Source organism: Oncorhynchus tshawytscha, linkage group LG29 (genome assembly GCF_018296145.1).
Source record: "Oncorhynchus tshawytscha isolate Ot180627B linkage group LG29, Otsh_v2.0, whole genome shotgun sequence".
Lineage (NCBI taxonomy): Eukaryota > Metazoa > Chordata > Actinopteri > Salmoniformes > Salmonidae > Oncorhynchus > Oncorhynchus tshawytscha.
The window spans coordinates 25,808,594-25,836,228 of NC_056457.1; the positions used below are offsets into that span (position 1 = coordinate 25,808,594).

Sequence of the window (27,635 nt, forward strand, 5' to 3'; positions counted from 1 at the left end):
AATTCGGAGGTTTACATACACAGAGGTTGGAGTCATTAAAACTCGTTTTTCAACAACTCCACAAATTTCTTGTTAACAAACTATAGTTTTGGCTAGTCAGTTAGGACATCTACTTTGTGCATGACACAAGTAATTTTTCCAACAATTGTTTACAGACAGATTATTTCACTTATAATTCACTGTATCACAATTCCAGTGGGTCAGAAGTTTACATACACTAAGTTGACTGTGCCTTTAAACAGCTTGGAAAATTCCAGAAAATTATGTCAATGGCTTAAGAAGCTTCTGATAGGCTAATTGACATAATTTGTGTCAATTCGAGGTGACCTGTGGATGTATTTCAAGGCCTACCTTCAAACTCGGTGCCTCTTTGCTTGACATCATGGGAAAATCAAAAGAAATCAGCCAAGACCTCAGAAAAAAATTGTAGACCTCCACAAGTCTGGTTTATCCTTGTGAGCAATTTCCAAACGCCTGAAGGTACCACGTTCATCTGTACAAACAATAGCACCCAAGTATAAACACCATGGGAACACACAGCCGTCATACCACTCAGGAAGGAGACTCATTCTGTCTCCAAGAGATGAACGTACTTTGGTGCGAAAAGTGCAAATCAGTCCCAGAACAACAGCAAAGGACCTTGTGAAGATGCTGGAGGAAACAGGTACAAAAGTATCTATATCCAAGGTAAAACAAGTCCTATATCGACATAACCTGAACGGCCGCTCAGCAAGGCAGAAGCCACTGCTCATTAACTGCCATAAAAAAGCCAGACTATGGTTTGCAACTGCACATGGGGACATCGATCGTACTTTTTGGAGAAATGTCCTCTGGTCTGATGAAACAAAAATAGAACTGTTTGGCAATAATGACCATCGTTATGTTTGGAGAAAAAGGGGAGGCTTGCAAGCCGAAAAACACCATCCCAACCGTGACGCACGGGGGTGGCAGCATCATGTTGTGGGGCTGCTTTGCTGCAGGAGGGACTGGTGCACTTCACAAAATAGATGGCATCATAAGGGAGAAAAATGATGTGGATATATTGAAGCAACATCTCAAGACATCAGTCAGGAAGTTAAAGCTTGGTCGCAAATGGGTCTTCCAAATGGACAATGACCTCAAGCATACTTCCAAAGTTGTGGCAAAATGGCTTAAGGACAACAAAGTCAAGGTATTGGAGTGGCCATTACAAAGCCCTGACCTCAACCCTATAGAAAATTTGTGGGCAGGACTGAAAAAGCGTGTGCGAGCAAGGAGGCCTACAAACCTGACTCAGTTACACCAGCTCTGTCATGAGGAATGGGCCCAAATTCACCCAACTTATTGTGTGAAGCTTGTGGAAGGCTACCTGAAACATTTGACCCAAGTTAAACAATTCAAAGGCAATGCTACCAAATACTAATTGAGTGTATGTAAACTTCTGACCCACTAGGAAAGAAATAAAAGCTGAATTAAATCATTCTCTCTCCTATTATTCTGACATTTCACATTCTTAAAATAAAGTGGTTATCCTAACTGACCTAAGACAGGGATTTTTTACTGTGATTAAATGTCAGGAATTGTGAAAAACTGAGTTTAAATATTTGGCTACGGTGTAAACTTCCGACATTGACTGTACATTAACACACAAACAGCAAACCCTCCATATCATTTTTCTCATAGGACTAATAGTACCAGAGAGCTCTTTTACTTACACACAACATAGCTGGGTCACCCCGCCCTGTCCCTAAGTGTCCACCCCTCTGCAGCGCCCTGTTGAGGGGCGGCAGGTAGCATAGCAGGTAGGAGCTTTGGGCCAGTAACTGAAAGATTGCTGGATCGAATCCCAGAGGGACAAGGTAAAAATGTGTCATTCTGCCCCTCAGCAAGGCAGTTAACACCACCCGGGGAACAGTGGGTTGACGTGGATGTCGACCTAAGACAGCCCCCTGCACCGGTCTGATTCAGAAGAGTTGGGTTAAATACGGAATGTTTATTACGGTCAGTGTGAAAAGTAGGGAATTAGCTAGGGAAACTGACTGAACAATAACGTTAAATTGCCACACTGACTAATAAAACTAACATTGCAACGTCAGAAAATCAATCTTAAATCGGTTGGCTGATGGTTTCGTCGTTTTGATTCAGGACTAGTGAGATTGATGCAACAAGAATAGATTACGTTAACCAATTTTTTGCCAACTCTCTCGAACAGTAAATCAACTGCGGAAAGCTAGCCAAGATCATTTACTTCTGAAACGGGACAAAGGCTACAAAACATTTCCTTACAAACAGCAGCTGTTAGCGATATGAAGTGGCTATTATTACTATCTATCTGACAGATAACTAGAGGCTAGCGCTGACCTGGCCTGGTAGCTGCTAGTGTAGTTTATTCATTCACCTCAGTGGAGAGGGGATGAAACATTAGCGAACCTTATATATCATTAACAATACTAACTCAGCACTGCTAATAAACACTCGTTTTTTTCTAAGTTAAACGGCAGTTAACCTGCCAGCTACATCAATCAACTAAATATTAGCCAGCCTTCCAGAAGCCTTGCCTTCACACCTCCTCTCAGCCCGCTCTGTGGTGTCCGTGTGGTCCCAGCTGAACACTCCAAACAGCCTACCCGACGACACGGAGGCGTCCATATGGTCCTAAAGCACTCTGTTGCCGGGGTTTTGTATCTCATTGCCTTGATAAAACTGTGGGTGGGTGGGTGGGGAGGGACAAAAATGCAATTTCAGAATGGTGGGGGGCATGACCCCCGTCCCCGGTGAAAGTTGCACCTCCGCGTGTGTGTGTGTGTATGTACCATGGATTGGGTAGAATCTCTCACTGGGAAGACAGAAAACCATGTGTCTGCTAAATGGCAGAGATTTGAAACTCTCTTCTGTCTTAAGCACTTTGTGGTTATTTTATTTTCATTTATTTTCATCCATCCTTTCAGCTCAGCCCGGGGCTGGGAATTAAAGATACATTTTCTCTTTCTCTCTTCCATAAGAGATGCCCAACCCAAACACTCATCTGTCTCATCCTCTACTTTCCTGCCCTTCTGTAACGCTTATCCCTCCCTTCTCTCTCTCCTCAGAAACACAAAGAGAGGGAGAGACACAAACCTAAACACAAGAAGATTCTAGAGCTTTCCCCCACCCTCGCTCCATCTCTCATGGTCACCTCAGACAAGGTGAGCCCACTCCTCCTTTCCACCCTGCTTCTCTCCCTCTATTTCTCTCTGTCTCTCCATCTCACTCTGTGGGTTTAATGTGAGGTGAACATTGACTAGCTCTGTTAGGCATTAGGGCTGGACTGACCTCTCTCATGCTCCACTTCTCCTCTCTCTCCTTTCCTTTCTTCTCCACTCCTCTCTCTCCTTTCCTTTCCTTTCTTCTCCATTCCTCCTCTCCTTTCTTCTCCACTCCTCTCTCTCCTTTCCTTTCTTCTCCACTCCTCCTCTCCTTTCCTTTCTTCTCCACTCCTCCTCTCCTTTCCTTTCTTCTCCACTCCTCTTTCTCCTTTCCTTTCTTCTCCACTCCTCTCTCTCCTTTCCTTTCCTTTCTTTCTCCACTCCTCCTCTCCTTTCCTTTCTTCTCCACTCCCTCCTCTCTCCTTTCCTTTCCTTTCTTCTCCACTCCTCTCTCTCCTTTCCTTTCTTCTCCACTCCTCCTTTCCTTTCTTCTCCATTCCTCTCTCTCCTTTCCTTTCTTCTCCACTCCTCTTTCTCATTTCCTTTCCTTTCTTCTCCACTCCTCCTCTCCTTTCCTTTCTTCTCCACTCCCCTCCTCTCTCTCCTTTCCTTTCCTTTCTTCTCCACTCCTCTCTCTCATTTTCTTTCCTTTCTTCTCCACTCCTCTCTCTCCGTTCCTTTCTTCTCCACTCCTCCTCTCCTTTCCTTTCTTCTCCACTGCTCTCTCTCCTTTCCTTTCTTCTCCACTCCTCTCTCTCCTTTCCTTTCCTTTCTTCTCCACTCCTTTCTCTCCTTTCCTTTCTTCTCCCTCCTCTCTCTCCTTTCCTTTCTTCTCCACTCCTCTCTCTCCTTTCCTTTCCCCTCCTCTCTCTCCTTTCCTTTCTTCTCCACTCCTCCTCTCCTTTCCTTTCTTCTCCACTCTTTCCTTTCTTCTCCACTCCTCCTCTCCTTTCCTTTCTTCTCCACTGCTCTCTCCTTTCCTTTCCTTTCTTCTCCACTCCTCTCTCTCCTTTCCTTTCTTCTCCACTCCTCTCTCTCCTTTCCTTTCTTCTCCACTACTCTCTCTCCTTTCCTTTCTTCTCCACTCCTCTCTCTCCTTTCCTTTCTTCTCCACTACTCTCTCTCCTTTCCTTTCTTCTCCACTCCTCTCTCTCCGTTCCTTTCTTCTCCACTCCTCTCTCCTTTCCTTTCTTCTCCACTACTCTCTCTCCTTTCCTTTCTTCTCCACTCCTCTCTCTCCTTTCCTTTCTTCTCCACTCCTCTCTCTCCTTTCCTTTCTTCTCCACTCCTCTCTCCTTTCCTTTCTTCTCCACTACTCTCTCTCCTTTCCTTTCTTCTCCACTCCTCTCTCTCCTTTCCTTTCTTCTCCTCTACTCCTTTCTCTCCTTTCCTTTCTTCTCCACTCCTCTCTCCTTTCCTTTCTTCTCCACTCCTCTCTCTCCTTTCCTTTCTTCTCCACTCCTCCTCGCCTTTCCTCTCCACTCCACTCCACTCCTCCTCTCCTTTCCTCTCGACTCCTCTCTTCTCCTTCCCTCCCTCTCCTCCCTCTCCTCCCTCTCCTCTCCAATCATCCTCTTCTCTCCCCTCCTCTCCTCAACCATCTCCCAGAGCTACAGCAGCAGTGGTGGAGGAGGAGTCTCCTCTTTGCCCACCTCATCTCAGAAGCGATTGGATGACAGTGCCGCCCGTTTCACCACCGCCAACTTCCAGGAAGTGCCTGTGCACTCCGGGAGTGCTAAGGACGCCCCCTCCATGGGGTCAGAGAGCAAACAAGGGTCGGAGGTCAAACAGGGCAAAAAGAGCATTTGCCATGGGATTGGTGTTCAGCGGGGACGCAAGTCCCTCACACCTGGGAAGCCCCTCGCCTCTGCTGTGGTCACTATGGCAACCTCCTCCACTGCCGCCTCCTCCACTGGAACCTTTCATCAAGGTGAGTTTGATACACTGTTTACGTCTGTACGTGTGTTTGTGTGTTTGTGCGTGTGTCGTTTGTGAATGCCTGTGTGTGTGTGTATGACAGTTGTTGGATGTTGTCCAGAGTGCCAGCGGTAGTGTATGACCGTCATCTCCCTGGCTAGATCCTAGCTCCTGTAATCTCTGCCACACACAAACAACACACACAGAGACACTAGAGAGGGACACTCAGACTCCATCAGTCTCCCTTGACCTCTGACCCCTTATGGCAGCATGTGTGTGTATTTCAGCCTGAGGGGGCAACTCTGGAGGTCTGACGTGTTGTAAGTTGCATCTAGTGGGATAAGGGTCTCCCAGTCCAACTAGAGACTGAGGAACAAGGAGATGACTATTAGAGATTCTCCCAGTCCAACTAGAGACTGAGGAACAAGGAGATGACTATTAGAGATTCTCCCAGTCCAACTAGAGACTGAGGAACAAGGAGATGACTATTAGAGATTCTCCCAGTCCAACTAGAGACTGAGGAACAAGGAGATGACTATTAGAGATTCTCCCAGTCCAACTAGAGACTGAGGAACAAGGAGATGACTATTAGAGATTTGCCTCCATGTGTCTAGCAGTGCCAGAGGGTGTGTGTGTGTGTGTATTAAGTCTGCAAACAGCTTCTCCTCTCTCTCCCAGCTCTCCTGCTGTCAAATAAGACATCCTCCACCGTGACTCCTCCCACCTCTGACTTCCTGGGCTTCTCTGATCCGTTGCTGCGCTCTGGAGGCAGGGACTCCTTCTCCCCGCCCTCGTTCAGCCGCTGCCTAGTGAAGCCCAGTGACCTCACGTCCTCGGAGGGCATGGCGTCGCTCAGCACCTTTGGTTCGATGATGTCACTTCCTGCCAGCGGTGGCGTAGCCGGCGGTAAACTGTACGAGAACTCTCTCAGTGAGCCAACGGGGAACGTTGCTGCCTCGGCCGGCTACAAACGCTCCTCATCATCCTCCTCTTCCTCTGGGCCAGGGATGGGGGGAGAAGTAGGAGAAGAAGGAGTGAAGGGAAAGAAGAAGAGAGGAAACTGGAGGAACCGATATGGACCCTGCTTCAATGCTCCTGACGGCATGGCTACAGACGGACCTGAGCACCACACAGCACCGCTACCTCTCCCTTCATCGTCCTCTTCTCTCTCCTCCACCTCATCCTCCTCTCCTTCCCCCTCCTCTACCAGCGCTCTGCCAGGCCGGCCCGGTGGAGGTGAGAGGGGAGGAGAGAGAGGAGGTCTGCTGTGTGTTGGTGTCAGCAGTGGGATCCAGAAGTCTCCTTCCTTACTGAGGAACGGCAGTGTGCAGATTGATGGAGTCACCTCTTCTCCCTCTGGGACCGGTAGGATCCACACACACAAACCACCACTTTCATCACTATGTCTTTCATTGCTCATTCTATCAAAGCATGTTTTGTATCAGCAGCCGTGTGGAGACGATGACTGACCATAAAGCAGTACAGGACTAAATGGGAGAGAGCTGCCTAAGGGATGAACAGGCCATTAGAGGTTGTTGTAGTAGACTCTCCCTGTTTGAGAGGAGGGGAAGGTTAGAGTGCTGTGAACCCTGCTGGACAACACTCTGTGTGTGTGTGTGTGTGTGTGTGTGTGTGTGTGTGTGTGTGTGTGTGTGTGTGTGTGTGTGTGTGTGTGTGTGAGGTGCTCTCTGTCTCGTTTCATCTTGTGTTCTGTTTCTTGGCAACCGCGTCAATGCTTTGGAGTTCCCTTCTGCTGCAGGAAATGTCTAGTTGCATCCTTTTCTCTCTCTTTCTCCCTCTCTATTCCTCACTATATTTGTTCCCCCCATTTCTCTCTCTCTCTCTCGTTCTCTCCTTCTTTAATCTCTCTACACTCCTCCCTCTTATCCATGCCTCTCTCATTCCTTCCTTTACCCTCCTACCTTTCTCTCTTGCCTCTCCCCTGTTCTGTAGGCTCTCTCAATGTTTGACTTATTGATTTCCACATTTTGTTTTTACAGCCTGATTTCAAAATGGATTCAATTGTGTTGATTTCTCACCCACTTACACAGAATACCCCATAATGACAAAGTGAAAACATGTTTTTAGAATTATTGTTATTAATTTGTTTATTTACATGAAAACAAAGAAAATATTCAATTTGCATAAGTATTCACACCCCTGAGTCAATACATGTTAGAATCATCTTTAGCAGCTATTACAGCTGTGAGTCTTTCTGGGTAAGTCTCTAAGAGCTTTCCACACCTGGATTGTGCAACATTTGCCCATTATTCTTTTCAAAATGTTAAAGCTCTGCCAAATGGGTTGTTGGCCATTGCTAGACAACCATTGTCAGGTCTTACCATAGATTTCCAAGCAGATTTAAGTCAAAACTGTAACTCGGCCACTCAGGAACATTCACTGTCTTCTTGGTAATCAATCCAGTGTAGATTTGGCCTTGTGTTTTAGGTTATTGTCCTGCTGAAAGGTGAATTCATCTCCCAGTGTCTGGTGGAAAGCAGACTGAACCTCTAGGATTTTGCCTGTGATTTTCTCCATTCCTTGTTCTTTTTTTTTATCCTGAAAAACGTGCCATTCCTTAACGATTACAAGCATACCCATAACATGATGCAGCCACCACTATGCTTGAAAATATGGAGAGTGGTACTCAGTAATGTGTTGTATTGGATTTGACCCAAACATAAATCAAATCAAATCAAATTTTATTTGTCACATACACATGGTTAGCAGATGTTAATGCGAGTGTAGCGAAATGCTTGTGCTTCTAGTTCCGACAATGCAGTAATAACGAACAAGTAATCTAACTAACAATTCCAAAAAAACTACTGTCTTATACACAGTGTAAGGGGATAAAGAATATGTACATAAGGATATATGAATGAGTGATGGTACAGAGCAGCATAGGCAAGATACAGTAGATGATATCGAGTACAGTATATACTGTGGGGCTGGTGGGGGGGGTCATAGAGCAAAACCGAGAACACCGCCATGTTTGTGAGAGTCTCATCTTTCTGTAGATGTGTGGGATGTATCCTGGTCGGACAAACAAAGCTGTAGCTCTGCCACTTTCCACTGCAGATGCGGAAGGCCGACGTAGGTGGGTGTAGCCCATATACATAACACTTTGTATTCAGGACAAAAAGTTAATTGCTTTGCCAAATTTTTTGCTGTATTACTTTAGTGCCTTTTTGCAAAAAAGGATGCACGTTTTGGAATATTTGGATTCTTCCTTCTTTTCACTCTGTCAATTAGGTTAGTACTGTGGAGTAACTACAATGTTGTTGATCCATCCTCAGTTTTCTCCTACCACAGCCATTAAACTCTGTAACTATTTACAGTCACCATTGGCCTCATGGTGAAATCCCTGAGTGGTTTCCTTCCTCTTCGGCAACTGAGTTAGCAAGGAGACCTGTATCTTTATAGTGACTGGGTGTATTGATACACCATCCGAAGTGTAATTAATAACTTCACTATGCACAAAGGGATATTCATGGTCAGCTTTTTTTATTTTGACCCATCTACCAATAGGTGCCCTTTGCGAGGCATTGGAAAACCTCCCTTTGACATTATGGGGTATTGTGTGGCCAGTGAACAAAAAAATCTAAATTTAATCAATTTTAAATTCAGGCTGTAACACAACAAAAGATGGAAAAGTCAAGGGGTGTGAATACTTTTTGAAGGCTGTGTGTGTTTGTGTGTGTGTGTGTGTGTGTGTGTGTGTGTGTGTACTGTAAATATTTAGCTGGGGGTTAATGTGGGGCGGTAATGGAGATTCTTGTCGTTAATCTCATCCCTCCATCCTGTCTCCTGCCGTTCCCGCTGACAGATAGATAGTTAATCTGACAGATTGTTGTGTGTGTGTGTGATGGTTGGGGGCTAAATGGGGGTTATATCTTGGTTGGGTTAATGTTTGATAATACGGGGTGTGCCTGGGTGGGGGGTTAATCAGTGCTGGTTAATGTCATCGGGAGGGCAGCTTGGGTTAAAGTAGGCTTCACGTTTTACAGGCAGGGCTCCAGCCGTCTGATATGTTGGCTGCTGTTCAGTGTAGTATCTCTCCTGGTTTACCCTCTCTAAACCTAGTACATCTCTCCTGGTTTACCCTCTCTAAACCTAGTACATCTCTCCTGGTTTACCTTCTCTAAACCTAGTACATCTCTCCTGGTTTACCCTCTCTAAACCTAGTACATCTCTCCTGGTTTACCTTCTCTAAACCTAGTACATCTCTCCTGGTTTACCCTCTCTAAACCTAGTACATCTCTCCTGGTTTACCCTCTCTAAACCTAGTACATCTCTCCTGGTTTACCCTCTCTAAACCTAGTACATCTCTCCTGGTTTACCTTCTCTAAACCTAGTACATCTCTCCTGGTTTACCCTCTCTAAACCTAGTACATCTCTCCTGGTTTACCCTCTCTAAACCTAGTACATCTCTCCTGGTTTACCTTCTCTAAACCTAGTACATCTCTCCTGGTTTACCCTCTCTAAACCTAGTACATCTCTCCTGGTTTACCTTCTCTAAACCTAGTACATCTCTCCTGGTTTACCCTCTCTAAACCTAGTACATCTCTCCTGGTTTACCCTCTCTAAACCTAGTACATCTCTCCTGGTTTACCCTCTCTAAACCTAGTACATCTCTCCTGGTTTACCTTCTCTAAACCTAGTACATCTCTCCTGGTTTACCCTCTCTAAATCTAGTACATCTCTCCTGGTTTACCCTCTCTAAACATAGTACATCTCTCCTGGTGAGGGTGAGCCCCCCTGGCCTGAGGAGGATGGATGGGGGTGATGTTGTTAAGTCCTTATTGATCACTTTTGATTGATTCCCAAATGGACAGTCCTACACAGATGTAGCTGAGCTAATCATCACCCCCCACCCCACCCACCACACACACACATCCCAGCCATCCTTTCTTATGTGTTGTTGATGATTCACTGGAGGCCATAAAAGCATATTAGCTACATGTGTTCCTGTGTAGACATGAGAAATGTGGCCCCACCGTTCAGCCAGTAGTACTGGAGCCTAGCTTTGGGATGGATATGTGTAGGTGGACCAATAAGTAGGGGACAGGTAGCAATATGCCAATACATTTTGTATTTTCAATGACAAGACTTATAATAATGTTATATCTGTAGAGAGTTAACTTCAGATTGCTCGTTTCATAACCTTTTCGATGTTTAAGTCCTCTATATAGGACCGGTTCCCTCTAATATGTCTGTGTACAGCGCGCTCTGTGAACGGTGCAACGTCAAACGCCTTAAACTCCCTAAAAGCGGTGGTTGTCCCGATTTTCATATGCGCTATTGCAAACACTGCTGTGTTTCATAGACACAGGAAATCGGTGTTTTGCATAGGGAGCAACACGTTACATTTTCTGGCCTATCCAGACAAAGAGAGGATTTCCTGTGCCTGTGAAACTCACAAGTGCGCTTGCAATAGCGCATATGAATCGGGAGAATCTAGCGGAAGCAACAATAGTAGTCGTTTCATTTCGCTATGATCTCAAATGGGATGTATAGCTCTAAACAGATTTTAAATCATTTAAATCATTTAAATAAAGGACACTTTATCTTGGTCACAGACGGACGAAATCACTTCGTGCTTAAAGTTGAAGTTGTGACGAGTCTGCACACATTTGAATGGTGTCTGTCAGAAAAGTCGATGTTGTCAGTTATATGAAATGGTGCCAATATATTTTTGTCATTAAGTATGATCATACAGTATTTATTTGACACTTATATTTAGAAAGCATTTCAGTCATTTTAAGCCCTATTGCCCCACTTTTGTTGAATAGGAAAACAATTATATGCATTTTCATATTTGTGTAATATTTGTACTATGTACTTTAGCTTGTATTCTCAAAAGTGACTACATTTTATAGCAATTTTTTTTTAAACCAGAAATGTGAGTTCCAGACCTTTCTAAAACTATGCAGCTTTACCAGTTATTGTTTATGGCTACCTCGTGAAAAATAATTACTTCTAGGTATATCTATTTTCACAGAAATCTACATTTTGCCTTATAATTTAAATCAAATGTTATTGGTCACAAACACATGGTTAACAGATGTTATTGGTCACATTCACATGGTTAGCAGATGTTATTGGTCACATACACATGGTTAGCAGATGTTATTGGTCACATACACATGGTTAGCAGATGTTATTGGTCACATACACATGGTTAACAGATGTTATTGGTCACATACACATGGTTAGCAGATGTTAATGGTCACATACACATGGTTAGCAGATGTTAATGGTCACATACACATGGTTAGCAGATGTTAATGGTCACATACACATGGTTAGCAGATGTTAATGGTCACATACACATGGTTAGCAGATGTTAATGGTCACATACACATGGTTAGCAGATGTTAATGTGAGTGTAGCGAAATGCTTGTGCTTCTAGTTCCCTACAGTGCAGTAATATCTAACAAGTGATCTAACAATTCCCCAACAACTACTTAATACCCACACATTCAAGGTAGCATCAAATAATGTAGCTTAATGTAGTCAGTTGTCTTATTTTAACATTAATGTCTGGTAAAGAATTCTGTTATTGAATGGTATTAGACCATCATCTGCAATGACCTTATCGGTATATAAATAGTGGATTGTCTTCAACAATCGTGTAAGTTAGGAGCTGTGTTGTATTGTGTAGATGATGGTATGATTTGAGGAGTAGTCTAGGAGTTTATGCAGTATGTGATCCCCACCCCCCCTCTCAGGCACAAAGCACTCTTGTTCCTCTTGTGAATGTGTGCTGCCAACAGCCATTCAACCTTTTGTGGGGTGATGGGGGCCTCTCTCTCTCTTCTTCTCCCCACAACCACCACCATCCCAGGGGTCACTAAGGGGCAGGGGCAGAGTTTATCCCGTGTGTGTGTGTGTGTGTGTGTGTGTGTGTGTGTGTGTGTGTGTGTGTGTGTGTGTGTGTGTGTGTGTGTGTGTGTGTGTGTGTGTGTGTGTGTGTGTGTGTGTGTGTGTGTGTGTGTGTGTGTGTGTGTGTGTGTGTATAAAATCAATGAAATAGCAGCAGCAGCAACAACAAACAGAGAAATAGAAGGACATGTGATGGAGTCACATGAATATGTATGGGGCCTCTCCAGTCTTCAACCCTGTATGAAAAGCTGTGTGTTGTGATAGAAGCATGTGTGAGTCATCAGATTTCTTCCTGTTATTCTGGGTCAGCTGCAGGACTGACATACTGCGTGTGTGTTTAATATGCGTTTGTTTGTGTGTCTTTAATATGTGTGTGTGTTTAATACCTGGGTGTGTGTGTTTAATATGTGTTTGTGTGTCTTTAGTGTGTGTGTGTGTGTGTGTGTGTGTGTCTTTAATATCTGTGTGTGTGTGTGTGTTTAATATCTGTGTGTGTGTGTGTGTGTGTGTGTGTGTGTGTGTGTGTGTGTATGTGTGTGTGTGTTTAATATCTGTGTGTGTGTGTGTTTAATATCTGTGTGGGTGTGTGTGTGTTTAATATCTGTGTGTGTGTGTGTGTGTTTTAATATGTGTTTGTTTGTGTGTCTTTAGTGTGTGTGTGTGTGTCTTTAATATCTGGGTGTGTGTGTTTAATGTGTGGGTGTGTGTGTTTAATACCTGGGTGTGTGTGTGTGTTTAATATCTGTGTGTGTGTGTGTGTGTGTTTAATATCTGTGTGTGTGTGTGTTTAATATCTGTGTGTGTGTGTTTAATATGTGTTTGTTTGTGTGTCTTTAGTGTGTGTGTGTGTGTCTTTAATATCTGTGTGTGTGTGTTTAATGTGTGGGTGTGTGTGTTTAATACCTGGGTGTGTGTGTAATATTTTTGGGTGTGTTTGTGTGTGTTTAATATGTGTATACATGCTGAATGTCTGTTATTGCTCTGATTTGATCAAGCCCACTCATTCATGGCATCAATCACTACTTTCCTGCAGACTCATAAACACCAGACAATGAGAACTTTACTTCCATGGTTATGAAAAATGATCATAGTGATGATGATGATGTCTCTCTTTGTAGGTGCATTCTCCAGTGGTGACGTGTCATCAGGGGCGGGACCTGTTGCTATGGGTGGCGCTAACTCTGAGTTGCAGCAGCCGACACCCTCACTAGCCCCTCCCACTCCCCTCACTGCCACAGCCCCCCTGACCAGCACAGCCTCCTCCCATGTGAGCAGACACACACACATAAACACGCACGCACACACACACACACACACACACACACACACACACACACACACACACACACACACACACACACACACACACACACACACACACCACCACACGCACACACACATACACACCACCGCACACATACACACCACCGTGCACACACACACATACACACCACCGCACACACAGACATACACACCACCGCACATACATATTTACATACATACATATTTATTTACATACATACATACACACATACATACAGTGGGGCAAAAAAGTATTTAATCAGCCACCAATTGTGCAAGTTCTCCCACTTAAAAAGATGAGAGAGGCCTGTAATTTTCATCATAGGTACACTTCAACTATGACAGACAAAATGAGAGAAAAAAAATCCAGAAAATCACATTGTAGGATTTTTAATGAATTTATTTGCAAATTATGGTGGAAAATAAGTATTTGGTCAATAACAAAAGTTTATCTCAATACTTTGTTATATACCCTTTGTTGGCAATGACAGAGGTCAAACGTTGTCTGTAAGTCTTCACAAGGTTTTCACACACTGTTGCTGGTATTTTGGCCCATTCCTCCATGCAGATCTCCTCTAGAGCAGTGATGTTTTGGGGCTGTTGCTGGGCAACACGGACTTTCAACTCCCTCCAAAGATGTTCTATGGGGTTGAGATCTGGAGACTGGCTAGGCCACTCCAGGACCTTGAAATGCTTCTTACGAAGCCACTCCTTCATTGCCCGCGTAGTGGGCAACACACACACACCATACACACCACACATATACACACACACACGCCACCACACACACACACACATACACACCACCACACACATACACACCACCAGACACCACACACATACACACCACCAGACACCACACACATACACACCACCAGACACCACACACATACACACCACCAGACACCACACACATACACACCACACACACACAGACTAGACCTGTACTGAGCAGTCAGATCAACGTTAATGTCAGAGACATACAAGTTAAATAAAGTTCTGGAAAGCATGAGAGACAGGTTTCATATCTAACATCCTGACCACCCCCCCCATTTCTGACCCCTGACCTCCTAGCTGGTCCTCTTTCCAAATGAGCAGGGGCTCTTTTTCTCTCTCTTTGCCCAGTTGTACCACTCTGCTCGACCCCCCCTCTCTGCCCAGTTGCCCCCCATCTCTCTCATTTCAATTCAAAGGGATTTATTGGCCTGGGAAACATATGTTTACATTGCCAAAGCAAATGAAATGGATAAGAAACAAAAGTGAAATAAACTTAACAAAATCACAGTTAACATTACACTCCAACAGAATAAAGACATTTCAAATGTCATATTATGTCTATATACAGTGTTGTAACGACGTGCAAATAGTTAAAGTTCAAAAGGGAAAATAAATAAACATAAATATGGGTTGTATTTACAATGGTGTTTGTTCTTCACTGGTTGACCTTTTCTTGTGGCAACAGGTCACAAAATCTTGCTGCTGTGATGGCACACTAGTATTTCACCGAATAGATATGGGAGTTTATAAAAATTGGGTTTATTTTCGAATTCTTTGTTGATCTGTGTAATCTGAGGGAAATATGTGTCTCTAATATTGTCATACATTTGGCAGGAGGTTAGGAAGTGCAGCTCAGTTTCCACCTCATTTTGTGGGCAGTGTGCACATAGCCTGTCTTCTCTTGAGAGCCAGGTCTGCCTACAGCGGCCTTTCTCAATAGCAAGGCTATGCTCACTGAGTCTGAACATAGTCAAAGCTTTCCTTAATTTTGGGTCAGTCACCGTGGTCAGGTATTCTGTCACTGTGTACTCTCTGTTTAGGGACAAATAGCATTCTAGTCTGCTCAGTTTTTTTGTTAATTATTTCCAATGTGTCAAGTAATTACAGTGCCTTGCGAAAGTATTCGGCCCCCTTGAACTTTGCGACCTTTTGCCACATTTCAGGCTTCAAACATAAAGATATAAAACTGTATTTTTTTGTGAAGAATCAACAAGTGGGACACAATCATGAAGTGGAACGACAGTTATTGGATATTACAAACTTTTTTAACAAATCAAAAACTGAAAAATTGGGCGCGCAAAATTATTCAGCCCCCTTAAGTTAATACTTTGTAGCGCCACCTTTTGCTGCGATTACAGCTGTAAGTCGCTTGGGGTATGTCTCTATCAGTTTTGCACATCGAGAGACTGAAATTTTTTCCCATTCCTCCTTGCAAAACAGCTTGAGCTCAGTGAGGTTGGATGGAGAGCATTTGTGAACAGCAGTTTTCAGTTCTTTCCACAGATTCTCGATTGGATTCAGGTCTGGACTTTGACTTGGCCATTCTAACACCTGGATATGTTTATTTTTGAACCATTCCATTGTAGATTTTGCTTTATGTTTTGGATCATTGTCTTGTTGGAAGACAAATCTCCGTCCCAGTCTCAGGTCTTTTGCAGACTCCATCAGGTTTTCTTCCAGAATGATCCTGTATTTGGCTCCATCCATCTTCCCATCAATTTTAACCATCTTCCCTGTCCCTGCTGAAGAAAAGTAGGCTAAAACCATGATGCTGCCACCACCATGTTTGACAGTGGGGATGGTGTGTTCAGGGTGATGAGATGTGTTGCTTTTACGCCAAACATAACGTTTTGCATTGTTGCCAAAAAGTTCAATTTTGGTTTCATCTGACCAGAGCACCTTCCACATGTTTGGTGTGTCTCCCAGGTGGCTTGTGGCAAACTTTAAATTACACTTTTTATGGATATCTTTAAGAAATGTCTTTCTTCTTGCCACTCTTCCATAAAGGCCAGATTTGTGCAATATACGACTGATTGTTGTCCTATGGACAGAGTCTCCCACCTCAGCTGTAGATCTCTGCAGTTCATCCAGAGTGATCATGGGCCTCTTGGCTGCATCTCTGATCAGTCTTCTCCTTGTATGAGCTGAAAGTTTAGAGGGACGGCCAGGTCTTGGTAGATTTGCAGTGGTCTGATACTCCTTCCATTTCAATATTAGCCTGAAATGTGGCAAAAGGTCGCCAAGTTCAAAGGGGCCGAATACTTTCGCAAGGCACTGTATTTTTTTGTTTTCTCATGATTTGGTTGGGTCTAATTGTGTTGCTGTCCTGGGGCTCTGTGGGGTCTGTTTATGTTTGTGAACAGAGCCCCAGCACCAGCATGCTTAGGGGACTCTTCTCCTGGATAATCTCTCTGTAGGTGATGGCTTTGTTATGGAAGGTTTGGGAATCGCTTCCTTTTAGGTGGTTGTAGAATTTAACGTCTCTTTTCTGGATTTGGATAATTAGCAGGTATCGGCCTAATTCTGCTCTACATGCATTATTTGGTGTTTTACGTTGTACACGGATGATATTTTTGCAGAATTCTGCAGAGTCTCAATTTGGTGTTTGTCCCATTTTGTGAATTCTTGGTTGGTGAGCGTACCCCAGACCTCACAACCATAAAAGGCAATGGGTTCTATAACTGATTCAAGTACACTGCTCAAAAAAATAAAGGGAACACTTAAACAACACAATATAACTCCAAGTTAATCACACTTCTGTGAAATCAAACTGTCCACTTAGGAAGCAACACTGATTGACAATAAATTTCACATGCTGTTGTGCAAATGGAATCGACAACAGGGGGAAATTATAGGCAATTAGCAAGACACCCCCAATAAAGGAGTGGTTCTGCAGGTGGTGACCACAGACCACTTCTCAGTTCCTATGCTTCCTTGCTGATGTTTTGGTCACTTTTGAATGCTGGCGGTGCTTTCACTCTAGTGGTAGCATGAGACTGAGTCTACAACCCACACAAGTGGCTCAGGTAGTGCAGCTCATCCAGGATGGCACATCAATGAGAGCTGTGGCAAGAAGGTTTGCTGTGTCTGTCAGCGTAGTGTCCAGAGCATGGAGGCGCTACCAGGAGACAGGCCAGTACATCAGGAGACGTGGAGGAGGCCGTAGGAGGGCAACAACCCAGTAGCAGGACCGCTACCTCTGCCTTTGTGCAAGGAGGAGCACTGCCAGAGCCCTGCAAAATGACCTCCAGCAGGCCACAAATGTGCATGTGTCTGCTCAAACGGTCAGAAACAGACTCCATGAGGGTGGTATGAGGGCCCGACGTCCACAGGTGGGGGTTGTGCTTACAGCCCAACACCTTGCAGGACGTTTGGCATTTGCCAGAGAACACCAAGATTGGCAAATTCGCCACTGGCGCCTTGTGCTCTTCACAGGTGAAAGCAGGTTCACACTGAGCACGTGTGACAGACGTGACAGAGTCTGGAGACGCCGTGGAGAATGTTCTGCTGCCTGCAACATCCTCCAGCATGATCGGTTTGGTGGTGGGTCAGTCATGGTGTGGGGTGGCATTTCTTTGGGGGGCCGCACAGCCCTCCATGTGCTCGCCAGAGGTAGCCTGACTGCCATTAGGTACCGAGATGAGATCCTCAGACCCCTTGTGAGACCATATGCTGGTGCTGTTGGCCCTGGGTTCCTCCTAATGCAAGACAATGCTAGACCTCATGTGGCTGGAGTGTGTCAGCAGTTCCTGCAAGAGGAAGGCATTGATGCCTTATGGAAGGCATTATGGACTGGCCCGACCGTTCCCCAGACCTGAATCCAATTGAGCACATCTGGGGCATCATGTCTCGCTCCATGCACCACAGACTGTCCAGGAGTTGGCGGATGCTTTAGTCCAGGTCTGGGAGGAGATCCCTCAGGAGACCATCCACCACCTCATCAGGAGCATGCCCAGGCATTGTAGGGAGGTCATCCAGGCACGTGGAGGCCACACACACTACTGAACCTCATTTTGACTTGTTTTAAGGACATTACATTAAAGTTGGATCAGCCTGTAGTGTGGTTTTCCACTTTAATTTTGAGTGTGACTCCAAATCCAGACCTCCATGGGTTGATAAATTTGATTTCCATTGATAATTTTTGTGTGATTTTGTTGTCAGTACATTCAACTACGTAAAGAAAAAAGTATTTAATAAGAATATTTCATTCATTCAGATCTAGGATGTATTTTAGTGTTCCCTTTATTTTTTTGAGCAGTGTATTTTTGCCAGATCCTACATTGAAGGCCCTTCTTGCCTTGTCTTTTGCCTTGTTCACAGCTTTGTGGAAGTTACCTGTGGCACTGATGTTTAGACCGAGGTATGTATAGTTTGTGTGCTTTAGGGCAACGGTGCCTAGATGGAATTTGTATTTGTGGTCCTGGCAACTGGACCTTTTTTGGAACACCATTATTTTTGTCTTACTGAGATTTACTGTCAGGGCCCAGGTCTGACAGAATCTGTGCAGAAGATCTAGGTGCTGCTTTAGGCCCTCTCTGCTTTCCCCTGATCTGACAGGCACTATGGAGGAATAAAAGGGATCCAATTCTACCAGTCACCCTTCTGGTCCCACCACACACATTCTCCCCTCTCATACATAGCGGAGAGGAGGCCCAGGGTAGCAGGACATCATGTCTATTTACTACCTGTGGAGGACAGAAAGCTGCTCCATGCACAGTGTGTCTGTCTCCCCAAGTCACCAACTGCATCCAGTCATCCCCATGTATTGTAACTGAGTGTCTCTCTCCTGTAGGTGAGTGGGTTACCAGGTCTAGTGTTCAACATGGCTCCCTCCCACATGTTTGGAAACCGACTCAACCCCAACTCTGCCATGGCTGCTCTCATCGCACAGTCTGAGGCTTCCCCCACAGGTTGGCACCAACTTGTGTGTGTGATCATGGATAAGTCACGGTCTACAGAGGGTCCAGAGGTCACCACACCCACTGACTGACTCCTCCCACTGACACACTGCTTAGGTTACGCACACACACACACACACACACACACACACACACACACACACACACACACACACACACACACACACACACACACACACACACACACACACACACACACAGCAGTGCCGGGTTAGAGAGAAGGATTGACTGTGTGGGATGTGATGACTGGTCTACTTGTGGAGGTAGGTGGACATAGGAGGAGTAGGGCTGGGTGATATGGGCAAAATATCATATCACAATATTTTTCACATTTTTGACAGTATTTCAGGTTTTTGAATATGAAATGCTGCAAATATGCTTTCTGAGTATCTCATGACCCTAGGGTGGCAACAGATACATTATAAGTGATTCCAAACAAACAAAATGATTTTCAGCATTTTCATCAATATCTGTATTTTCTGCACTTTTGTCATTATTTCCATGCTGACAGGCAGCATGATATGGGCAAAAATATAGGCTTAGTTAATTGGTGAGCTGTTGAAATCATGGAAATATAATGATTATTTGAATTCTATACTTGAAATATAGTGAGCTGAACCTTGAATACATTGTTGTTTGACATGAAAACAAATGAATAAGCCAGTGAGTAATTATTGACCGGGTAGGAACCAAAGTGTTGGTCAGTGTTTCCAGGTTACCCTAATTTAGATGTTACATTACATGTTTTCTTACTTCATGTAGCTAGCTAGCTGGCCAACATATTAATGCTTTGCTTATTCCTCTCTATACCGTTGCACAAGCATGCTTATCAAAGCCTACACCAGCACTGGTAGCAGGCAGTATTAGCTAACTAGCTACGTTTGCTGTGACTCTTAGCTGGCCAGCTAGCTAGCTAGCTAAATGTACTCACTAGTGATTAGCATTAGCAGCTAACACAAATTATTTTAGCAACATCTTGCTCAGAAAAGACAAACTTTTAGTTTGCAGACAGTAAGATACAGACCTGGGCCCTGACAGTAAATCTCAGTAAGACAAAAATAAGGGTGTTCCAAAAAAGGTCCAGTCGCCAGCACCACAAATACAAATTCCATCTAGATACCGTTGCCCTAGAGCACACAAACTATACATACCTCGGCCTAAACATCAGCACCACATGTAACTTCAACAAAGCTGTGAACAATATTGAGAGACAAGGCAAGAAGGGCCTTCAACGCCATCAAAAGGAACATAAAATTAGAAATACCAATTAGGATCTGGCTAAAAATACTTCAATCAGTTATAGAGCCCATTGCCCTTTATGGTTGTGAGGTCTGGGGTCCGCTCACCAACCAAGAATTCACGAAATGGGACAAACACCAAATTGAGACTCTGCATGCAGAATTCTGCAAAAAATATCCTCCGTGTACAACGTAGAACACCAAATAATGCCTGCAGAGCAGAATTAGGCCGATACCCACTAATTATCAAAATCCAGAAAAGAGACATTAAACCACCTAAAAGGAAGTGAAAAGGAAGTTCTACAACCACCTAAAAGTAAGTTCTACAACCACCTAAAAGGAAGTGAAAAGGAAGTTCTACAACCACCTAAAAGGAAGTGAAAAGGAAGTTCTATAACCACCTAAAAGGAAGTGAAAAGGAAGTTCTACAACCACCTAAAAGGAAGTGAAAAGGAAGTTCTACAACCACCTAAAAGGAAGTGAAAAGGAAGTTCTACAACCACCTAAAAGGAAGTGAAAAGGAAGTTCTACAACCACCTAAAAGGAAGTGAAAAGGAAGTTCTACAACCACCTAAAAGGAAGTGAAAAGTAAGTTCTATAACCACCTAAAAGGAAGTGAAAAGGAAGTTCTACAACCACCTAAAAGGAAGTGAAAAGGAAGTTCTATAACCACCTAAAAGGAAGTGAAAAGGAAGTGAAAAGGAAGTTCTACAACCACCTAAAAGGAAGTGAAAAGGAAGTTCTACAACCACCTAAAAGGAAGTGAAAAGGAAGTTCTACAACCACCTAAAAGGAAGTGAAAAGGAAGTTCTACAACCACCTAAAAGGAAGTGAAAAGGAAGTTCTACAACCACCTAAAAGGAAGTGATTCCCAAACCTTCCATAAATCAAATCAAATCAAATTTTATTTGTCACATACACATGGTTAGCAGATGTTAATGCGAGTGTAGCGAAATGCTTGTGCTTCTAGTTCCGACAATGCAGTAATAACGAACAAGTAATCTAACTAACAATTCCAAAAAAAACTACTGTCTTATACACAGTGTAAGGGGATAAAGAATATGTACATAAGGATATATGAATGAGTGATGGTACAGAGCAGCATAGGCAAGATACAGTAGATGATATCGAGTACAGTATATACATATGAGATGAGTATGTAAACCAAGTGGCATAGTTAAAGTGGCTAGTCATACATGTATTACATAAGGATGCAGTCGATGATATAGAGTACAGTATATACGTATGCATATGAGATGAATAATGTAGGGTAAGTAACATTATATAAGGTAGCATTGTTTAAAGTGGCTAGTGATGGGAAATGATGTAAATATAATTTCCCATCAATTCCCATTATTAAAGTGGCTGGAGTTGAGTCAGTGTCATTGACAGTGTGTTGGCAGCAGCCACTCAATGTTAGTGGTGGCTGTTTAACAGTCTGATGGCCTTGAGATAGAAGCTGTTTTTCAGTCTCTCGGTCCCAGCTTTGATGCACCTGTACTGACCTCGCCTTCTGGATGATAGCGGGGTGAACAGGCAGTGGCTCGGGTGGTTGATGTCCTTGATGATCTTTATGGCCTTCCTGTAGCATCGGGTGGTGTAGGTGTCCTGGAGGGCAGGTAGTTTGCCCCGGTGATGCGTTGTGCAGACCTCACTACCCTCTGGAGAGCCTTACGGTTGAGGGCGGTGCAGTTGCCATACCAGGCGGTGATACAGCCCACCAGGATGCTCTCGATTGTGCATCTGTAGAAGTTTGTGAGTGCTTTTGGTGACAAGCCGAATTTCTTCAGCCTCCTGAGGTTGAAGAGGCGCTGCTGCGCCTTCTTCACGATGCTGTCTGTGTGAGTGGACCAATTCAGTTTGTCTGTGATGTGTATGCCGAGGAACTTAAAACTTGCTACCCTCTCCACTACTGTTCCATCGATGTGGATGGGGGTGTTCCCTCTGCTGTTTCCTGAAGTCCACAATCATCTCCTTAGTTTTGTTGACGTTGAGTGTGAGGTTATTTTCCTGACACCACACTCCGAGGGCCCTCACCTCCTCCCTGTAGGCCGTCTCGTCGTTGTTGGTAATCAAGCCTACCACTGTTGTGTCGTCCGCAAACTTGATGATTGAGTTGGAGGCGTGCGTGGCCACGCAGTCGTGGGTGAACAGGGAGTACAGGAGAGGGCTCAGAACGCACCCTTGTGGGGCCCCAGTGTTGAGGATCAGCGGGGAGGAGATGTTGTTGCCTACCCTCACCACCTGGGGGCGGCCCGTCAGGAAGTCCAGTACCCAGTTGCACAGGGCGGGGTCGAGACCCAGGGTCTCGAGCTTGATGACGAGCTTGGAGGGTACTATGGTGTTGAATGCCGAGCTGTAGTCGATGAACAGCATTCTCACATAGGTATTCCTCTTGTCCAGATGGGTTAGGGCAGTGTGCAGTGTGGTTGAGATTGCATCGTCTGTGGACCTATTTGGGCGGTAAGCAAATTGGAGTGGGTCTAGGGTGTCAGGTAGGGTGGAGGTGATATGGTCCTTGACTAGTCTCTCAAAGCACTTCATGATGACGGATGTGAGTGCTACGGGGCGGTAGTCGTTTAGCTCAGTTACCTTAGCTTTCTTGGGAACAGGAACAATGGTGGCCCTCTTGAAGCATGTGGGAACAGCAGACTGGTATAGGGATTGATTGAATATGTCCGTAAACACACTGGCCAGCTGGTCTGCGCATGCTCTGAGGGCGCGGCTGGGGATGCCGTCTGGGCCTGCAGCCTTGCGAGGGTTAACACGTTTAAATGTCTTACTCACCTCGGCTGCAGTGAAGGAGAGACCGCATGTTTTCGTTGCAGGCCGTGTCAGTGGCACTGTATTGTCCTCAAAGCGGGCAAAAAAGTTATTTAGTCTGCCTGGGAGCAAGACATCCTGGTCCGTGACTGGGCTGGATTTCTTCCTGTAGTCCGTGATTGACTGTAGACCCTGCCACATGCCTCTTGTGTCTGAGCCATTGAATTGAGATTCTACTTTGTCTCTGTACTGGCGCTTAGCTTGTTTGATAGCCTTGCGGAGGGAATAGCTGCACTGTTTGTATTCAGTCATGTTACCAGACACCTTGCCCTGATTAAAAGCAGTGGTTCGCGCTTTCAGTTTCACACGAATGCTGCCATCAATCCACGGTTTCTGGTTAGGGAATGTTTTAATCGTTGCTATGGGAACGACATCTTCAACGCACGTTCTAATGAACTCGCACACGGAATCAGCGTATTCGTCAATGTTGTTGTCTGACGCAATACGAAACATCTCCCAGTCCACGTGATGGAAGTAGTCTTGGAGTGTGGAGTCAGCTTGGTCGGACCAGCGTTGGACAGACCTCAGCGTGGGAGCATCTTGTTTTAGTTTCTGTCTGTAGGCAGGGATCAACAAAATGGAGTCGTGGTCAGCTTTTCCGAAACAAAGCCATCACCTACAGAGAGATGAACCTGGAGAAGAGTCCCCTAAGCAAGCTGGCCCTGGGGCTCTGTTCACAAACACAAACACACCCTACAGAGCCACAGGACAGCAGCACAATTAGACCCAACCAAATCATGAGAAAACAGAAAGATATTTACTTGACACATTGGAAATAATTAACAAAAAAACAGAGCAAACTAGAATGCTATTTGTCCCTAAACAGAGAGTACACAGTGACAGAATACCTGACAAACACTTTTCAGCCCAGATTTGAACCCAATCGAACATCTCTGGAGAGACCTGAAAATAGCTGTGCTGCTACGTTCTCCATCCAACCTGACAGAGCTTCAGAGGATCCGCAGAGAAGAATGGGAGAAACTCCCCAAATAGAGTTGTGCCAAGCTCGTAGCGTCATACCCAAGAAGACGCGAGGCTGTAATCACTGCAACAAAGTACTGAGTAAAGGGTGTGAATACTTATGTAAATGTGGTATTTCTGTTATTTATTTGTAATACATTTTTGCTTTGACATTATGGGGTATTGTATGTAGATGAGGATTTTTTGTATTTTTTTGAATCCATTGTAGAATCATCCTGCAACGTAACATAATGTGGAACAAGTCAAGGGGTTTGAATACTTCTAGAATGCACTGTACACACACTAATAGTGTATAGAACGCTTCTAGAATGCACTGTACACACACTAATAGTGTATAGAACGCTTCTAGAATGCACTGTACACACACTAATAGTGTATAGAACGCTTCTAGAATGCACTGTACACACACTAATGTACACACACTAATAGTGTATAGAACTGTACACACTGTCTAGAATGCACTGTATGCACACACTAATAGTGTACAGAATGCTTCTAGAATGCACTGTACACACACTAATAGTGTATAGAACGCTTCTAGAATGCACTGTACACACACTAATAGTGTATAGAACGCTTCTAGAATGCACTGTACACACACTAATAGTGTACAGAATGCTTCTAGAATGCACTGTACACACACTAATAGTGTATAGAACGCTTCTAGAATGCACTGTACACACACTAATAGTGTATAGAACGCTTCTAGAATGCACTGTACACACACTAATAGTGTATAGAATGCTTCTAGAATGCACTGTACACACACTAATAGTGTATAGAATGCTTCTAGAATGCACTGTACACACACTAATAGTGTATAGAATGCTTCTAGAAAGCAGCATGTCAGCAACATTGTTGCAGCCATCTGACCATGCAGTGTGAACAGCAACTAAGTGCTCGTGACTCTGTGGTCGAGCAACTGCTCTCTCCTTGAGTGACAGGGGGCAGGGCTTGGTGTGGTTAGAGAGAGGGGGGTAGAGAGAGAGAGGGGTAGAGAGAGGGGAGAGAGGGGGTAGAGAGAGAGGGGGTAGAGAGAGAGGGGGGTAGAGAGAGAGGGGGGAGAGTGGAGAGAGAGGGGACAGGAGAGAGGGGGGAGAGAGAGGGGGAGAGAGAGAGGGGGGGTAGAGAGAGAGGGGGTAGAGAGAGAGGGGGTAGAGAGAGAGGGGTAGAGAGAGAGAGGGGGTAGAGAGAGGGGGGTAGAGAGAGAGAGGGGGGAGAGAGAGGGGGGTAGAGAGAGAGGGGGTAGAGAGGGGGTAAAGAGGGGGAGAGAGAGAGAGGGGTAGAGAGAGAGAGGGGTAGAGAGGGGGGTAGAGAGAGGGGGTAGAGAGTGGGGGGTAGAGAGAGGGGGTAGAGAGAGGGGTAGAGAGAGAGGGGGTAGAGAGAGAGGGGGAGAGAGAGAGGGGGAGAGAGAGAGGGGTAGAGAGGTGGTAGAGGGGGGAGAGAGAGGGGTAGAGAGAGAGAGAGAGGGGGGAGAGGGGTAGAGAGAGGGGAGGGGGGTAGAGAGAGAGGGGTAGAGAGAGAGGGGGTAGAGAGAGAGGGGGGTAGAGAGAGGGGGTAGAGAGAGAGGGGTAGAGAGAGAGAGGAGAGAGAGAGGGGTAGAGAGAGAGGGGGTAGAGAGAGAGGGGTAGAGAGAGAGAGGGGAGAGAGAGAGAGAGGGGTAGAGAGAGAGGGGGTAGAGAGTGGGGGAGAGAGAGGGGGAGAGAGAGGGGGTAGAGAGAGAGGGGTAGAGAGAGAGAGAGGGGGTAGAGAGAGAGGGGGGTAGAGAGAGGGGGGAGAGAGAGAGGGGTAGAGAGAGAGAGGGGAGAGAGAGAGAGAGGGGGTAGAGAGAGAGAGAGGGGGTAGAGAGAGAGAGGGTAGAGAGAGAGGGGGTAGAGAGAGAGGGGGTAGAGAGAGAGAGAGAGGGGTAGAGAGAGAGAGGGGTAGAGAGAGAGGGGTAGAGAGAGTGGGGGTAGAGAGAGAGGGGGTAGAGAGAGAGGGGGATAGAGAGAGAGGGGGGTAGAGAGAGAGGGGGTAGAGAGAGAGGGGGATAGAGAGAGGGGGTAGAGAGAGAGGGGTAGAGAGAGAGGTGACTCAAGTAGAAAACTGAGTAACCTATAAAAAATTACATACACCGGAGTAGCATATCACATTTAACAAGGCAAAGATTGAAATACTGTTACAAAAGGTGAAGAACAAACTGCAAGTGGTCTGTGCATCAATACTGGTATATAATAAATACGGTACACCACCCAGCCCTAAGGGGGAGGAGTGGGAGAAAGGGGTGAGTCAAGTGTTTCCTGGTGTTTCAGTATCGCCTGCAGCCATTGGTCCTCCCTGACCTCTAGGGGTTAACTATAATGCGACAGGGTTGTGTGTGTGGGGGTGTTTTTGCTTTTCAATGACAGGCAGGAAAGGTGAAGAAGAGAGTCAAAGGGGGTCAAATAGGAGTTGAGATTGACTGTCGGAAGTGGAGACCAGCGCATGTCAAGTCCCGTATACTATTGTGCGTGTGTGCTGTGTTAGCCTGTGCGCTGTGCTAGCCTGTGCGCTGTGTTAGCCTGTGCGCTGTGTTAGCCTGTGCGCTGTGTTAGCCTGTGCGCTGTGTTAGCCTGTGCGCTGTGTTAGCCTGTGCGCTGTTAGCCTGTGTGCTGTGTTAGCCTGTGTGCTCTGTGTTAGCCTGTGTGCTGTGTTAGCCTGTGTGCTGTGTTAGCGTGTGAGATTCATTACTCTTTGCAAGGAAAATGAACGTCTGGCCTGGGAGGGAGGGAGATACTATCACAGTTGTAAGTGTGTTATTTACTGTGTGTAGATCAGGATGTTGGAGATGGAAACAGTGTTGGAGCTCAGGGCTTCCCCAGACGAGCCTCTCCCAAGACCACCCTCTCTCCACAGTGAGTACACACACATTCCCCCTATTCCCGGCAAACCCATATTTACATTCCGCACAAAATACCCTCCACCCATCCTCTTCTCTCTCTCTCTCTCTCTCTCTCTCTCTCTCTCTCTCCTCTCTCTCTCTCTCTCTCTCTCTCCCCTCTCTCTCTCCCCCCCCCTCTCTCACCCCCCCCCCTCTCTCTCCACCCTCTCCACCCCCTCTCTCTCTCTCCACCCACCCCCCCCCACTCTCTCCACCCACCCCCCTCTCTCCCACCCCTCTCTCTCTCCACCCACCCCCCTCTCTCTCCACCCACCCTCCCCCTCTCTCCACCCACCCCCACCCACCCCTCTCTCCACCCCCCCCCCTCTCTCCACCCCTCTCTCCTCTCTCCACCCACCCCCCTCTCTCCACCCCCCTCTCTCTCCACCCCCTCTCTCCCACCCCCCTCTCTCTCCACCCCCCCTCTCTCTCCACCCCCCCCCCTCTCTCTCCACCCCCCTCTCTCTCTCCACCCCCTCCCTCTCTCCCCCCTCTCTCTCTCCACCCCCCCTCTCATCCTCTCTCTCTCCACCCCCCCTCTCTCTCTCCACCCTCTCTCTCCACCCCCACTCCTCTCTCTCTCCACCCCCCTCTCTCCACCCCCCTCTCTCTCTCTCCACCCCCCTCTCTCTCTCCACCCCCTCTCTCTCTCCCCTCTCTCTCCACCCCCCCTCTCTCTCTCCACCCCCCCCTCTCTCTCTCTCTCCAGCCATCCCCCCCCTCTCTCTCC

The 27,635-nt window shown here is 45.7% G+C and overlaps 1 protein-coding gene across 1 annotated transcript in view; it reads left to right on the forward strand.

The window, feature by feature from the left end:
* Positions 1 to 27,635, forward strand: part of LOC112227475 (MLLT10 histone lysine methyltransferase DOT1L cofactor) — a 76,828-nt gene that overhangs the window by 41,652 nt on the left and 7,541 nt on the right. The window contains exons 7-11 of the mRNA XM_042308915.1: positions 3,069 to 3,164; positions 4,773 to 5,094; positions 5,760 to 6,446; positions 13,085 to 13,233; positions 26,798 to 26,879. Coding sequence (XP_042164849.1) covers positions 3,069 to 3,164; positions 4,773 to 5,094; positions 5,760 to 6,446; positions 13,085 to 13,233; positions 26,798 to 26,879 — 1,336 coding nt within the window. The remainder of the gene's footprint in view (positions 1 to 3,068; positions 3,165 to 4,772; positions 5,095 to 5,759; positions 6,447 to 13,084; positions 13,234 to 26,797; positions 26,880 to 27,635) is intronic.